Below are 17033 nucleotides of genomic sequence, written 5' to 3'. Positions count from 1 at the left end.
TGACTGCAAACCGTGAATGAATGTACCGTAAGATAGTGGACAATGAGTTATCGCATGAATATATGGATGGTGTTGACAGTTTTATTGAATTTGCAACGGCAAGTGTCAGTACAGTGGATCCTACAGGTCAGATTAGGTGTCCTTGCAAGATTTGTAAGAATAATCGATTTGTAGAACCTCATAGCGTTAGACATCACCTATACAGGAAGGGTTTTGTGAGTGATTATCAGAACTGGATGTTTCATGGAGAAGAATTTAGAAACGATTTTGATGCACGGATGAATGTGGTGCACGATAATCCATATACGGATTTGATATTTGATACCGCAGGAACAGAACTGGGTTCTGCTATGAGTTCTAGTGATGTAAGAACTGTCGTAGATGAAGAATCACCAAACGATGCAGCTAGTAGATTTTATGATTTACTTAGAGATGCTGATGAGCCACTTTGGAACGGTTGTGAGAGTCACACTATCTTGTCTGCAGTTCTTCAACTAATGAATTTGAAGTCCGAGTATAATTTGAGTCAATCATGTTTTGACCGTTTGTGCATGATTCTGAAGAGTATGTTGCCCAAAGATGAGAAATTGCCACAAAATTTCTATCGTGCGAAAGTTATGGTCAACGCTCTAGGTATGGGTTACAAAAAGATTGATGCTTGTCCAAATCACTACATGTTGTATTTCAAGGATCAGGAAAACAACATATCATGCCCGGCATGTGAGCATCCTCGGTTCAAGCCAAAGACAAGAGGCAATGGTAGCACGAGATCAAAGGAAGTTTCATACAAGTCGCTCCGCTACTTTCTATCACTCCTAGATTGCAGCGATTGTATATGTCTTCAAGGACAGCTAAACACATGAGATGGCATGCAAATAAAGTTCGACACGATGAAAATAAGATCACGCATCTTGTTGACGCTGAAGCTTGGAAGCACTTTGATCGTACTCATCAGAACTTCGCAATGGAAGTGCGAAATGTTAGACTCGGTCTATGTACAGATGGATTTAATCCATTTGGGGGTAGATCAACTCCATACTCATGCTGGCCAGTATTTGTAACTTCATACAACCTTCCACCAAGCTTGTGTATGAAACGTCCAAATCTTTTCTTGTCTCTGTTGATCCCTGGTCCGACCTCACCTGGCCAAAATCTTGATGTATATCTAAGGCCATTGATTGATGAACTAAAAGTACTGTGGGATGACGGTGTTACCATGTATGATGCCCACAAAAAACAAAATTCCAACATGAAGGTCGATGTTCTATGGACAATCAGTGACTTCCCTGCATATGGTATGTTATCTGGTTGGAGCACATGTGAGGTTGGCTTGTCCGTACTGCATGGAGGATTCCAAAGCTTTTAGATTGAGGCATGGAAGGAAGCCTTGCTGGTTTGAGTGTCATCGTCGATTTCTACCCAGCGATCATCCGTTCCGACGTCAAAAGAATGCATTTAAAGCAGGCACAAGTGAAACGGAAGGTCCATCCTCAAGATTGTCCGGCATAGAGATTCTAAGAAGATTGCGATACTTTTCAGATGTATTAACAGATGCCCGCAGTCCTACACCCTTCCGTGGATTTGGGAAGGATCACAATTGGACGAAAAAATCTATTTTTTGAGAACTACCGTATTGGCCGACCCTATTGATACGACATAATTTGGATGTGATGCATGTAGAGAAAAATGTGTTTGATAATGTGTTCAATACAGTAATGAATATTAAAGAAAAAATGAAGGATAATCCGAAGGCCCGTATGGATTTAAAATTAATATGTAAAAGACGATAATTGGAACTCAAAGAGTATAATGGCAAAGTACTGAAACCAAAGGCAAAGTACATGCTCGGACCTGATCAAATAAAACATGTATGTCAATGGTTGAGACAACTGAGATTTCCAGATGGATATGTCTCTAACATTGCTCCGGCTGTGAAGATTGACGATGGACAGTTATATGGGTTAAAGAGCCATGATTGTCATATCTTTATGCAACGATTGATACCCCTAGCATTCCATGATATGTTAGACAAACCTATATGGGGGGTATTGTCTGAGTTGAGCGGATTTTTCAGAACATTGTGCGCATCGGAGGTCGTTGTATCAGATGTAAAGAATCTCGAGGACTCTGTCATCACCACTGTTTGTCTGCTAGAAAAGATATTTCCGCCAGCATTTTTCGATGTTATGGAACATTTGATCATACATCTGCCATATGAACTAAGGGTTGGTGGCCCTGTGCAATATCGATGGATGTACCCATTTGAAAGGTATATGTTTTTTTATATTTGTCTCTTTAATGACAGATATTTAAAATTTGAAATGTATATTATTGTCAGATGCATGTTCGACCTAAAAAAAAGGTTCGTAATAAAGCCAGAGTAGAAGGCTCTATTTGTGAGGCGTACACTTTAGAAGAGATTTTAAATTTCTCATCTATGTACTTCGAACCTCATATTCCAACACGTTACACATGCTTGCCCCGTAACGATGATGGAGAACAAGTAACTGTAGCTGACAAGCTGTCGATATTTCAACCACTTGGGCATGCATTTGGTAGTTGCCGATCAAGGCTATTGACAGATCGAGAGCAAGATGCAGCACACATCTATATTCTTTTTAATTGCTCAGCGATCGACCCATACATCGAGTAAGTATATGTATATGCAACTCAATTATAAATCCTTTTATGTTCTATATGTGGATACATGGCTCGGTAATATAAGTATTTGTGGTTTGCAGACGATTTGATCTGGAGTTGCAAAGCGAAGTTTCACATCTCACTGATGCAGAAGTACAAAAAGAACGTGAAACTATGTTTGTGGAGTGGTTGAAACAGTTGGTAAAGAAGCTAACATAAATTTTGTACTTATAAACAACACTAAGTTACTTAATTGATCGTGATCACAATCATTGTTTATGTCTGTGCGTAGGTTCGCCATGGTGATGTTAAAGATCAAGGAATATGTGATTTAGAAAATGGTCCGACTAAAGTTGTGCAATGCTACAACGGGTATATCGTAAATGGTTATCGATTCCATACAAAAGACTATGGTATAAACAAATCAACGATAAATAGTGGCGTGTGTGTCAAGGGTAGCAGCTACGGTGAAAATGAACATGATTACTACGGTGTTATAGAGGAAATAATGCAGTTGACTTACTTAGGCATGAATAACAGGGTTACGATATTCAAGTGTCATTGGTTTGATCCAACTGCAACAAGACTCGACAAAGCTTCAGGCATTGTGGAGGTGAATCATAAATCCAGGTTTGGAACATATGAACCATTCATATTAGCCTCGCAAGCTCAACAAGTTTATTATACTTCATATCCGAGTATAAAAAAGTCAGATAGAAATGAATGGTGGGCAGTTTGCAAGGTGAAATCCAAACTATACCCCGAGTATGATCAATTACAGAAAGATGAGTTAGCTGAAGACAGCGATTACTATCAATCAGATGATGTCTATGACTTCGCTTATGGTCACGATGTTGCGCATGATATGCATGTCATATCTCCATTGGACGATGAAACATTCATAGAGGAATATGATCCAAATGATGTACCAAGTGGATGGGCAAATAATGAAGAAAAAGAAGAAGAAGAAGAAAAAGAAAGTCAAACTAGTGACGAGGAAGAATTCTCAAGCTAGTGAGCAAAATCTTATACTACAAACCTCTATTTAAATGCATTGCAGTACTTGATGTGAGTTGTATTGCAATACTTGGTGTGAATGATTAAAAATTTTATTTGAATGTATTGTAATACTTGATACGAATGATTCGAATGCATTGTAATACTTGATGTGAATGATTTTAATTATTTGAATGTATTATAATTTATGCAACGAATGATTTGAATTAGTGCAATACTTGATGTGAATGATTTGAATTATTTGAATGCATTGTAATACTTGATGCGAATGATTTGAATGCATTGCAATGCTTGATGTGAATGACTTGAATGCATTGTAATACTTGATGTGAATTATTTGAATGTATTATATGACATATGTTATTTGTTAGAATATGGTTCGTGGAGGTTATAGTGGTCGTTCATCCAGTAGTAGCCAGGCTCAGCCTTCATTTTCACGGGCTCCTGTGATAGGTATAACATATAACTAATTGAATGCTTGATTAGTTCAAATGCGCATTCTAAGAATTTCTAATGTATTTTTTTACATATGATGTTGCGCCTGTACACGACCCACCTACACCAGTTGATCACACAAGTCAACAACCAACATAGGAAACAGGGTCTTCTCAGGCTAGCACAAGAAGACTCATTCGAATAGTGTATATCGATAATCGACCGTAAGTATTTTGTTTTCAATTATTGCATATCTTTTAAATATTTTATATTGATATTTACTGTGTAACAATTCATGTGCAGCACGAGGTTTGAGCCACAAGAAGTAGTACAGGAGATTAGGAATTCACTTCTTCAACATCTACCAGGACCAGTTGCTCAATGGAAAGAGTACCCAAAGGAGGTGTTAGACAGATTGTGGTCCTCATTCATGGTATACAGTTGTTCTTCATAGTTAATGTGTTTCATATTTAATTTATTTAAGCAATGTCTACTAACTTTCTGAAAATATTTATAGACTTTGAATCGCTTCGCAACTACGGTGGAAGAAAATGATGCAAGGAAGGTGTGGCAGAAGGTGGCTGCCAATCGATTTGCAGACATGCTGCACACTATGAAGACTGCAGCAAAAAAAGCATCTGGCGTAGTAGATGATCCATTACTGTGGAAGGGCCATGGTCCTATTACTATCAGGAGAGATTACTGGGATGAAATGTGCGATAAGTGGGCGGAAGATACATTTAGAAATCGCTCTGCGAAGGCTGCAGAAAATCGATCGAAGATGCCCGAAGCTCATCTACACACAGGTGGATCTAGGACATTTGGGAGTCACCTGAAGAAAATGGTAACTCATTAATATATAATATTAATTTTATAAGTATTGTTGCAAACTTGTGTACTAAATCTTTTGTTAATTAACTTTGCAGGAAGCAGAAAAAGGAGGCAGTGTACCATATAAGGATGTGTTTGTAGAAACACATAAACGTAAGACCACGGGAGTCTTCGTATCAGAGAAGGCGAGAACGACAACGGTATGTATTAATTCTATTAATAATCATTGCAATATATATGCAAGTTATCATAATGTTATCATTAATTATTAATGAATACTTTAAACATTATTTTCTAGGAGGCATATGAGCAACAGATGGTAGAGCGATATGGCGATGACGCTACTCAGCATCCATCATTTGATTCTACAGCATGGTGTCTGCAGCAGGTGAACCCAAAAAAGGTCGCGTGTTCGGGTTTGGGAGTAATATGAACACTTCACCAGTTATTGGTTCTTCCAGTTACGGCTCACCGACTTCTTGCGCCGACATAACCTCCAAGCAGTCGACTATTCTTTCCGGTGATGATGTACGCAAGATCGTTAATTAATCACTGAATAACTACTTCCAATACACCGTCGCCCCCTTCCTCCGAAATGAGATCAAGGCCGCTGTTCTGGAAAGGGGATCTTCGATTCCAGGTCCCTCTCAGGTATAATCATATATTCAGTTTTTTGTCTGCCTTAGAACACATATGAGCATAATCGAATCACATATATAACTTTTTGCCTGCCTAAGAACACATATGAGCATGTTATAATCACATATTCAGTTTTTTGACTGCCTTAGAGCACATATTAGCATGCTATAATAACATATAGAGTTTTTTGCCTGCCTTAGAGCACATATGAGCATGCTATAATAACATATAGAGTTTTTTTATTGCCTTAGAGCACATATGAGCATGCTATAATCACATATAAAAATTTTTGCCTGCCTTAGAACACATATGAGCATGCTATAATCACATATTCAGTTTTTTGACTGCCTAAGAACACATATGAGCATGATAGAATCACATATAAAGTTTTTTTGACTGCCTTAGAACACATATGAGCATAATCGAATCACATATATAACTTTTTGCCTGCCTAAGAACACATATGAGCATGTTATAATCACATATTCAGTTTTTTGACTGCCTAAGAATACATATGAGCATGTTATAATCACATATTCAGTTTTTTGACTGTCTTAGCACACATACGAGCATGATAGAATCACATATAGATTTTTTTATTGCCTTAGAGCACATATGAGCATGCTATAATCACATATAAAGTTTTTTTGCCTGCCTTAGAGCACATATGAGCATGCTATAATCACATATTCAGTTTTTTGACTGCCTAAGAACACATATGAGCATGTTATAATCACATATTCAGTTTTTTGACTACCTTAAAACACATATGCGCATGCACAAATCACAAATAGAGTTTTTTTACTGCCTTAGAACATATATAATTTATGATAGAATCACATATAAATTTTTTTGCTTTGCCTGCCTTAGAGCACATATGAGCATGTTATAATCACATATTCAATTTTTTGACTGCCTTAGCACACATACGAGCATGATCGAATCACATATATAGTTTTTTGCCTGCCTTAAAGCACGTCTGAGCATAGTAGAATCACATATAGAGTTTTTATGTCTGCCTTAAAACACATATGAACATGCTATAATCACATATTAAATTTTTTGACTGCCTTAGCACACATATGAGCATGATAGAATCACATATATAACTTTTTGCCTGCCTTAGAGCACATATGAGCATGATAGAATCACATATAGAGTTTTTTTATTGTCTTAGATCACACATGAGCACATGATAGAATCACATATAGTGTGTAATTTATTTCATTATATTTTGTTTATCAATACTGACTGTTCTTTTCTTGTGTAGGCTGCTAGCGATAATCAGCGTAGCAGAGCTGAAGGGACAAATAAAGACAATGAACAAGAAGACGCACAAAATCTTGGCAATGATTAGAAAACTGTGTTGAAGAAGTTCTAGTTTTTTATGTTTCCTAATTGTAATTGTAAATAATTAAACTTGCTAATTTTAAGGTGGAACAATTAATTGTTGTAGAATCTTGTTATATTGAATTTTTTGTGTGGTTTGTTTTTTATTTATAGGAAATATAAATTGTACCGTTCTCGGTATTTATTTTTCAAATAAATTTTTTTTAATTTTTTTTCGTTTTTGTGACGGATTAGCGACGAAACCATCCGTCGCTAGTCATATAAATCTAGCGACGGCATAGCGACGGACGTACATCCGTCGCCAAGTCGTGGTCGTCGTTTAGTACCGGCGGATTGGCGACGGAATACAGCGCTCGTTAGTCCGTCGCAATTAGCGACGTACCTGGCGACAGAATACATCCGTCGCCAGTTAGCGTCGAAAAATTCGCAACGTAGGCATACCATCGCCTCGTCGTCGCTAATCCGTCGCTAACAGGCGTACCGACGGATTAGCGACGGAATGTGGTCGTCGCTAATACCTACTTTGTTGTGGTGTTTTATGTGTACCAAGACTAAACTTTTGTTCAAGCTCAGCTCATTTATTTTTTGAATGAACTCGAGCCGAACTTAAATGGGTTTAGCTTGGCTCGTTGTGCATCCCTAGCTACAAGGGCTCTGCACACATTGGCTTAAGGCATTCAAGTTGTAGGATGTGAGTTTGATATATGAGGTGCGACCAGGTTGAAGTGAGCTAGAAACTATTTGATGGATAGGGTGGGAATACTTGTGGAGTTTTAGGATGTATTTGATTGTGCATCCCACGCATTCGTGGCCACATGGGACATTGTAGCGATCAAATGTTGAAAATGGCAAACACGCAAAAGGCGCATCCACGTCCATGGAATGGTGAAACACCACTCCACCCTCTATTACACTGAGAATAAGATGGGGGTTACTCTAAAAAAATGGGGGAGGGAGTCTACCCACCACCCTCTCTCTTTAGGCCACCCAAAGGTCGGCGACGACAGACACCCTGGTCTCTCTATCTCTCTCCCTTTTCTTTGTTCTTCTTCTTCTTCTTCTTCTTCTTCTTAGGTCCTTGATTAGGCCTTTGATTAGGTCTCTAAATAATAAATTTCATTGATTGGGGCTCTAATAAGAAATTTCTTTGATTAAGATTTTTTATTTGATTTGGTTTTTTCTTTGAATTTCTAGTTATTTTGATTGAGGTTTTGTCTTTAATTTTTTATTAGGGCTTTGAATCAAAAAATTTAATTAAGCTTTTTATAGTTAATATGATTATACTTTTTCTTTGTTTTTTTTATAGTTTTTTATTTGATTTCCTTTGATTAGGGCTTTAAATCAAATTTCTTAAATTAAGGCTTTTTATAGTTAATTTGGATAGAGATTTTCTTTGATTTGATTAGGGTTCTTTCTTTAATTTTTTATTCAAATTTTGAATCAATTTTTTTTAATTAAGACTTTTATAATTAATTTAATTAAGTTTTTTCTTGGATTTGATTAGAGTCTTTTTATTAGGGCTTTGAATCAAATTTTTTAAATTAAAGCTTTTTATATTTATTTTAAATATGAGTTTCCTTTTATTTGATTAAGGTTTTTTCTTTGATTTTTTTATTAGGTGTTTGAATCAAAATTTTTTAATTTTAGTTTATTATAGTTAATTTGATTAGGGATTTTCTTTGATTTGATTAGGATTTTTTCTTTGATTTTCTTTAATTAGTGTTTTGAATCAAATATCCTAAATTATGGCTTTTATAGTTAATTTGATTAGTTTTTTTATTTAGTTATGGTTTTTTGTAATTTCTTTTATTGCGATTGGAATTAGGGCTTTTTAAATTTAATTTTATGATTTATTTTTCTTCTAGTTTAGAGTTCTTTAGTTTATTTATGATTTATTTTCTTGCATTTTAGGGTTTAAGATTTATTTATATACAATTTATTTATAGTTTTTGCATATATATATAATATAATTTCTTATTTTTTCTCAAATTACCCACATTTTAGACATTTTTTGGTACTTGAATCCAGTTTAAGATCCATATTAGAGACTAAAATCCATAATTTTTTGATAAGCTTTCATAATTATATATAATATGACACTGATTAAAAGCATTAATATATATATCAAAAATATCAATTCTTATTTATCTTAATTTACCCAAAATTTAAATATTTTTGGTATTTATATTCAATTTGAGATCCATACCCAAGGCTAAGATCCATAATAAATATGTTAAAATATTCATATGGTGAAGTATATTAAGTTGTATGATCCAAAAAATGAAGTTATTCCATCCATATCCACATGTGTCCAAGTTGTCCGCATAACTTAAAAATCAAACAGTGGATACAAGGAACATAATTTTTTGTCTAATTATCTCAAACACTGAATATAGTACAATGTTACAGTTATGTTGGTTGTTCCGCCCAAACTTGGGACAGGCAATCTGGAACAGAACCATGATTAACGTGGCAACTCTCAATCCATAGTCGGGTGCCGTTCAATAGTTTTTTTAAAAAGAATCATGCTACCCTATGATTGCTCTTAGGGGCAAGAAAATAATGTCTTCAACAAGGGTAAGTTTTAGCACTAGAATTTGTGACGACCAATTGCCAACACTTGTAAATTTTTTGCCATGAACTCTTTTTTAGGGCATGTTTGTTTTATTCTTGTGAAGTATGAAAAGGCTGAGCTGGTAGGAAAACTTAGGGTCTTTTAAAAAAACATGATTCAAAATCACTTTTTAATTTGCTTGAGATTCAGAATCACCATGTGATTTTGAATCTCAAGCAAATTAGAAAGTGACTCTCATTTGCAAAGGCAAATGAGATTAACTTTCTCACAGGCTCACAGCTTAACCTTTTATGTTCGACTGCTTATACAAATCAGATTCATTTTCTCATTCAAATGAGAAAGTAAATCAGAATGATTCAACCCAACTTGCCCTTAGTCACTTCTCACCTTAGAATGAACTGAACAGCAACATGAAAGGATAGAAATAGGACGAGCTGGTAGGCCGAACTAGCAACTTTCCCTTTCCTCCATTACTGTTCAGAGGGAGGATCAGGTGCAATGTGATTGCACACTCCTAGTGTGCTGTTGCACCTGATCATCTCTGGAATACAACCTGTCAGTGGGGCCCTAGGGTAGATGATGGATGATCAGGTAGAGTAGCACACTTAAGCGTGTAATCACACTTCACTTGATCTAAATTTCACTTTTCATGTCATTTTCAATCACTCCCACCATTCATACTGGCAGTTGTGTGGGCCGCAAGCATGGGAAAAGTGACCTTTTCCATTCTCATCTCATGAGAATGAAACAAACAAACAAGCTCTTAATTTTTCTCTTAAATCAAGAAATATCGCGGACACTATTCAATTTTTGGCATATATCATGTTTGAAGCTTTTCCTTTCCGTTCCATCTCAGTTTATCACTATTCGGATATATTGGAACTAGGAAGGGCCAGTTTTCCCACGGCTGGAACAAACCTAGGAAAAATGATAAGGTCAGTTAAGAAGCATTTACTCATTGATCACCGTTTCCAATTTCCATGCGGCAAAAAGTTTTCACAGGCTCCATGTGCAAACCTTTTCTCAGGGGTGGGGCCCACACGTTTTGTTTCTTTATTCAGCTTTTTTAATATGTTAGGGAGGTTCGTTTAACTTTCTTTCGACTTCTACTTTATATATGTTTTTGATGAGATCATCATCATCATCTTTTCACTACCATTATTTTTCTTTTACTGCTGAAACAAACAACAAAAATCTGAAACGAAAAGAAATTTCACTTGAAGTCATTTTTCATATGAAAAATGCAGTCATGAGAAAAAACATGGAGGCATGGAATGAACGTGCTCTAGCTGCTTTTAACTATATATATATATATATATATATATATATATATAGAGAGAGAGAGAGAGAGAGAGAGAGAGAGAGAGAGAGAGATCCAAGGGAAAACGCACCTACCCCAATCACTCACCGCACATTGGCTGGCCTATGGTTAGTAGAACCCTGGACGCCCCCGCCCATCAGGGAGTACACCCAGTGCCCTTGCGGCAAGGAACGCCACCCTTGCTCATTCTTGTGGGGAGCTAAGCTGAGTTCGAGCTCATAAGGAGCTCAAGTTAAACAAGCTGAGCTTGAGTTGGTTTGTTTGTAAAAAAAAAAAACATTGTAAATATATCTAAAATATAATTTCTACTATCTAACGAGCTTTTATGAGTCTAGCAGTTGAGTACCTGTTGTTCACATTCAGCTTGCCGAACCTATTTTATGAGTTCGAGCAAGCTCTTTACAAGCGATGCATGAGCCTAACCATGAGTGGCTTGGCTTGTTTCCCAGCTCTACCCATGAAGTGAGCCGTGTCGGTAAGAAAGTTCCTCATCATAACAAAAAAAACTTTATATTTGCATAATCAACATACGTATACAATTTAACTTGTATATTCACCAATATGTTGATTTTTTCCGGGAAAAATAAAACAAGGCCGCATTTGAAAGCAAGAAAAAATCTCATAAGAAAATAAATTCTTTTCTATGAGAAGTTTTGATGTGATCACTTTTTCAACTGAATTTTTTTTACTGTTTGTGTTGCATGAGATTACATATAATAATAAAATTATACATTAAATATATGACAAATATATCATATAATATATAATATATATAATATATTGACAAAATATTATAAAATATACATAATATACACATCTTTATATATTTTATATAAAATATAATGTTAACATGACCCAAGTTTTAAACCATGAAAAAAATTCCTCCCCTCTAGGTAGAGAAAAATTTTCTATAAAAAATGATACTTAAAAAAAAAAATAAAAATTATCTCGTTTGGAATGATTGAAAAAGTTTAAAATTTTCCTTTCGAACTTTCACTTTTCCAACTTTCACTTTTCCAACTATTTTCTCACTTCTAAACACGCCCCAAACTTGGGCGAACCAATTACACATAGTGGTAAAATCGCAATTAGACCCTAACTAAACCCCTTTTTACCTGCCTCCACTCCTTCCCACATTTGTCACAAGGATTCTTCAAGTTAATCCCGTGTCGTATTCCTTTATATGCTATTCTCAATGAAAATCTGTGCAATAAAGAAGTGTCTCGTGTCCTTTTTGCAATGTCCATGTGACAGCCTCCCACAAAGGGAGAGAGAGAGAAACCAAGTCCCTCTTCACGCCCACGACGGCTGATAAAACAAACGAAGTAAAAAAACAAAAAAAAGGAATTATAAGGGAAAAAGGAAAGAGCAGAACCTGGAAGAAGGGAGGAAGAAAACCACCCGCCGGAAAACCAGGGATCCGTTTCTCTCCCGCCGGAAAACCACCCCTACCCATGGCGGAGTTCGTCGAGCTCGAGGCCCAGGATGGCGTTCGGATGACGTGGAACGTGGTGCCGGGGACGAAGGCGGAGGCGGCGGCTTGCGTGGTGCCGGTGGCCGCCGTATATACCCCTCTGAAGCCCCTCGCCAGCGTTCCCATCCTCCCCTACGCACCGCTCCGGTGCCGGACCTGCCGCTCCGTCCTCAACCCCTTCTCCACCGTCGATTTCCTCGCCAAGATCTGGGCCTGCCCCTTCTGCTACCAGCGCAACCACTTCCCCCACCACTACTCCTCCATCTCCGACCAGAACCTCCCCGCCGAGCTCTTCCCCAACTTCTCCACCATCGAGTACGAGCCCCCCGACGCCGCTGCCGCCTCCGCGATCCCCACCGTCTTCCTTTTCGTCATCGATACGTGCCTCATCGAGGAGGAATTAGGGTTCCTGAAGCTTGCACTGATCCAGGCCGTCGATCTGCTGCCGGATCGCAGCCTCATCGGGCTCATCACGTTTGGGACCTTCGTCCAGGTGCACGAATTGGGGTTCGGGACGATGCCGAAGTCGTACGTGTTCCGCGGCGGGAAGGAGGTCTCCAAGGAGCAGATCCTCGAGCAGATGAACTTCTTTGGAGGGGGGAAGAGGGCGCCGCTGGGGGTGGTCGCCGGCCCGAGGGACGGGCTCGCGGCTGATAGCATCCGGAGGTTCCTGGTGCCGACGGCGGAGTGCGAGTTCGCGTTCAATTCGGTTGGAACAATCGAACCCTAGCCTATATCTCTTTCCTTCTTTGTTTCTTTTCGATCTCAAAGCAATTGTGACTACGTGGATTTGGAAGAATGAATTGCATCAATGTTAAAATGAGCATGAGCTGACTATAGTGCAAAACTTGTAACTATTGATTGCTGCTGGAGTGCTTGAACGAAATGATTTTTGCGAATTTAGGTTTTGGAGGAGCTGCAGAAGGATCCATGGCCAGTACCCACTGACCAGAGGGCGTCGAGGTGCACCGGCACGGCATTGAGTGTGGCAGCATGCCTGTTAGGAGCCTGCGTGCCGGGCTCTGGAGCAAGAATCATGGCTTTCGTTGGTGGCCCGTCGACAGAAGGACCAGGCTTGGTAAGGTTCTCTAGATTATGAATCTTTCAGTTGACTTTTTATCATCCATGCTCAAAGTTTCTTTCTTTAGATATGCACAAATTGGTGTTTCCTTCACCCTGATTGGTGTATTTATAGAATGATCACTAGAACCTTTAAATTTTAATTACTGCAGTTAATTGTTTGGACATATGATTTTGATTTTCTTCGATGCTAAAACGAATGGGTGCATCTTCTTGTTATGTCACTTGATCTTTGTTGGCTGGATGCTGTGGAGATGATCTAATTCTTTGAAAGATTCTTTTCATGCTGTAAGTATGGAGTCATGGACACAAGATGGTTCTTGTGTCACTATAACATGGGTACTTTTGACATTCTCCTTCTGGAGAATTTCTTTTAGGTTTGTTTGTTAGCAATGGTTCCGATGTCTTTATTTGCTATTTATTTATATGAATACCCTTAAATGTTTATTTTGGAGAATTGCTTTTAGGCTTGTTTGGAGTTGGTCGCTCTGATGCCTTCATTGTTCACAAGTTGCATCTCATGAGTTTCATCTAGCCATTTCCAAATAGATGCCACACAGAGAAATAACATCAAGGAGACTTATGGTCATCACCAGTCATTACTTCTAGTTTTTCTGCTGAGATCCAGTGTCTTCACATTCATGCATAGTCTTTAAGATTCCATTTCTCGCCCATATTTTACGTAAAATATGGGATTGATGTCCTCATACCTCTTGCTGCAAAGCCATTTTACCAGCTGGTAACTCCAGAGCCACTTATTTGTGACATTTTTCATTGACTCAATGATGACAATATAGTACAAAATGACCCAAATTTCAAATCTTGATTATCATGATTTTTTCTTAAAAAAGAAAAGAAAAAAAGCTCTTCATTGGTTTGGATGAATTAACTACAATAGGTTGGAACTAGGAATCCAAATTATTATCCCTCTGTTATAATACAAATTCCTACAAGGCATTCGATTTCCTATATTTGACAAGTGGAGTTTTTGGGAATGGGAATATCAAGGAAAGTGTACCAAAAATGTATCGGGCTCAATGATAACTTTCACAGAGAGTTCCAAACACATCCTTAGAGAGATGGTTTTGACATCTAGTTTCTTTCTATGCAGTTAAAACTTGAAAGTGCTAGGAGATGGCTAGGAGTGCTCTATTGCCTAGGTGTTTTTGGGAAGCATAAAGGGAAAATTTCCAAAAGAATTAAAAACAAAGAAAAATATGATGAATATGCAAGTTCCTTTCAGGTATTTGTATGAACCAAAAGCAAAAAAAATCTTTCTAGTTGAGACCAAGGTTGCTAGACTAGGAAGCAGAAGCAAGAAATAATACGGGAAGCGAGAAGCGAGGCATTTTAAAATTTATAACAAGCAAGAAGCAAGGAATTGATTTGAAAGCTAAAGAGGAATCTGAAAGGAAGGGAATGGAAAGCAAAATAGGAATCAAACAAGAAGCTAATAAAAAATAAAAGGGAAATTTTCAAAAACACACCTAAACTTTTGTCAATAATTAGAAACACACCTAAGTTTTAGAAATTGTTAATAAGGCATCTAAACATTTTCATGGTCAATTAAAATAGTCCAAAGTTAACTTTCGTTTGTTTTGCTGTTAAATGTGTGCCATAATTGCTATTTTACCATCATAGTTGTATTCACCACCATCATCAGCATGTCCTTTGCCCAAGCTAAAAAATCTCTGTCCTCTTCCATTCTAGCAACAATCTGATTATGGGTAAAGGTAAAACTTGTTTGGAAGTTTAAGGTGCTTGTTGTATCTTTTTCTAGTGACCTAAGACTGGAAAGTCATACAAAGAAGGCATACAAAACCCCATTTTGTCTTCTATTTTCTGGTTGATTTTTAGCCATGAGTGGCCCGAAAGTAATAAGAACACAAGGATGGCTGACCCGCGCATTCTGCAGAAAGTTGTTTTAGGCTTTATAAAACACTCCTTGCCAAACCTTTTTTTGGTTCAAAATAACAGCCAAATATGTTCAGGAAGTAATGCTACAGAGTGAGTGATCTTATAGAGAGAGGAAAGGAAAGGAGCGCACAACCTTCCTTTCATTTCTTCTCGATGAGTCTCCTGCAAACCCCTTTAATTCCTCTTTAGATTCCCTCAATCTCGATCCCATCTCATCATTTTCTTCATCGGCTAGAAGTTTGGGCATTGCCAATTTAGTTCCTGCTGTCATGATGAGAGAGAGAGAGTTTATCAATAGATCAAGGGTAAAATTGTAAAATTCTGGTTATAACACAAGTTGGGTTAACACAAACCCCCAGTTAATTGAACAGAAACTGTATTTTTAGTTAATGGCTGAAACTTTAGGTGCATTTTTTGACAAAATGAAAACATTAGATGTGTTTTTTATTATCATCGAATTTTTAGTTGCTATTTTGAAAAATTTCCAAAATAAAATTAAAATGGTTATTCCTAAATTTCATAATTGTTTGCCGTTTGGTGTAAGAATTAAATTTTTGTCAAAATCTATAAACAATGGTTACCAATTTAGAGAAAACACATGAGGAGTGAGAAGTGTGAGAAAAAGCACATGGAAAACATGAAAATAAGTGCGAAAGAAGCATATAGGAAAACATGAAAGAAGCGTGGGAGAATCGAGATTCCCATCAAGTTTTGAAAGCGAAGAGTATCGGGCTTCCAAAGCGAGTTTCTAGGAAATGCTTCCTACCTATCTAAGAAGCTTCTTGTAACTTTGATAATTTGATTGAGTCTTGAGACACAAATTTAAACTACAAGATACTTATAATGTTGGATTGATGTTACCTAGCTTGTCTAGCTGGCCACGGTAACAAATAGAGTATTGTGTTCATTGTTCGTAGCATCTGGTAAATTAGTAAAGCTAGTTATATGAATACTATGTTTGATATTTTTTTTCCATAAGCATATTGAACATGTTTTAGATTGTGAACCATTGTCATATTTGGGTGCAATATATGGATGCGATAAGCAAGAGGTTGTTTGAAAGCACATATTTTTTCTTCATGGAAAGCATATAGAGTATGTTCTAGATCATGAACCATTTTTATGTTTGGGATGCAATATATGGATTTGATAAACAAGAAGCCATTAAAAAGATGGTAAGCGCTATTATAAGGAATGGTTGGTCAGCTTGTACCCACACATCTATGAAATTACTGGGAATGTGCTTTTTGCTATAGACTATAAATTGGAGGGAGCAATAACTATGTGGAAGAAAATATTATTTTGTTTGTACAAGGTGAATGATGGTGGCTTAATGCGGAAGCATATTATTGGATTTAATGCTCTAACAAGACATCTTTCAGTGGATGGTAATATTGATGAAGATGGATTCATTCCCTTCTAATACCACAGTCTGGGAAGTGTTTGTCCTTGATCTCAACTTAGAAAGGCACTTTGGCATATGATATATCGATAGTTGTCCCAAGCTATCTGCAATCAAGGTGAAAGGAGGAAGACTTCCAAGAGATATAAAATACCAGGTCTACATGGATATTTCTGTGCTTGAAAATAAAATGATTGAAGTCTGGTCTGCTCAAGAATTCATCTGCCATTGATTATGGTCCTTGCAACAAAATCTGTTCATCATAAATGAGCAAACGTCAAGAATGGCAAGAAGAGAAATTTCAACAACAAGAAGAACAACGACCATTTTCAGTGCCTTCATGTTGTTTCTA

General features: G+C 37.2%; 1 protein-coding gene across 1 annotated transcript in view; it reads left to right on the top strand.

Annotated features, from left to right (window-relative positions):
* Window positions 1–12152: 12152 nt before the first annotated feature.
* LOC149822557 (Sec23/Sec24 protein transport family protein) overlaps window positions 12153–17033 on the top strand; it is a 49633-nt gene continuing 44752 nt past the window's right edge. The window contains exons 1-2 of the mRNA XM_089981633.1: window positions 12153–12991; window positions 13187–13360. Coding sequence (XP_089837759.1) covers window positions 12263–12991; window positions 13187–13360 — 903 coding nt within the window. The 5' untranslated portion in view covers window positions 12153–12262. The remainder of the gene's footprint in view (window positions 12992–13186; window positions 13361–17033) is intronic.

This window comes from Nuphar pumila, chromosome 11 (genome assembly GCF_984573655.1).
Source record: "Nuphar pumila chromosome 11, dmNupPumi1.hap1.1, whole genome shotgun sequence".
NCBI lineage: Eukaryota > Viridiplantae > Streptophyta > Magnoliopsida > Nymphaeales > Nymphaeaceae > Nuphar > Nuphar pumila.
Note: the sequence above shows the minus strand (reverse complement) of the source record. Positions and strands in the feature narration are given on the sequence as shown.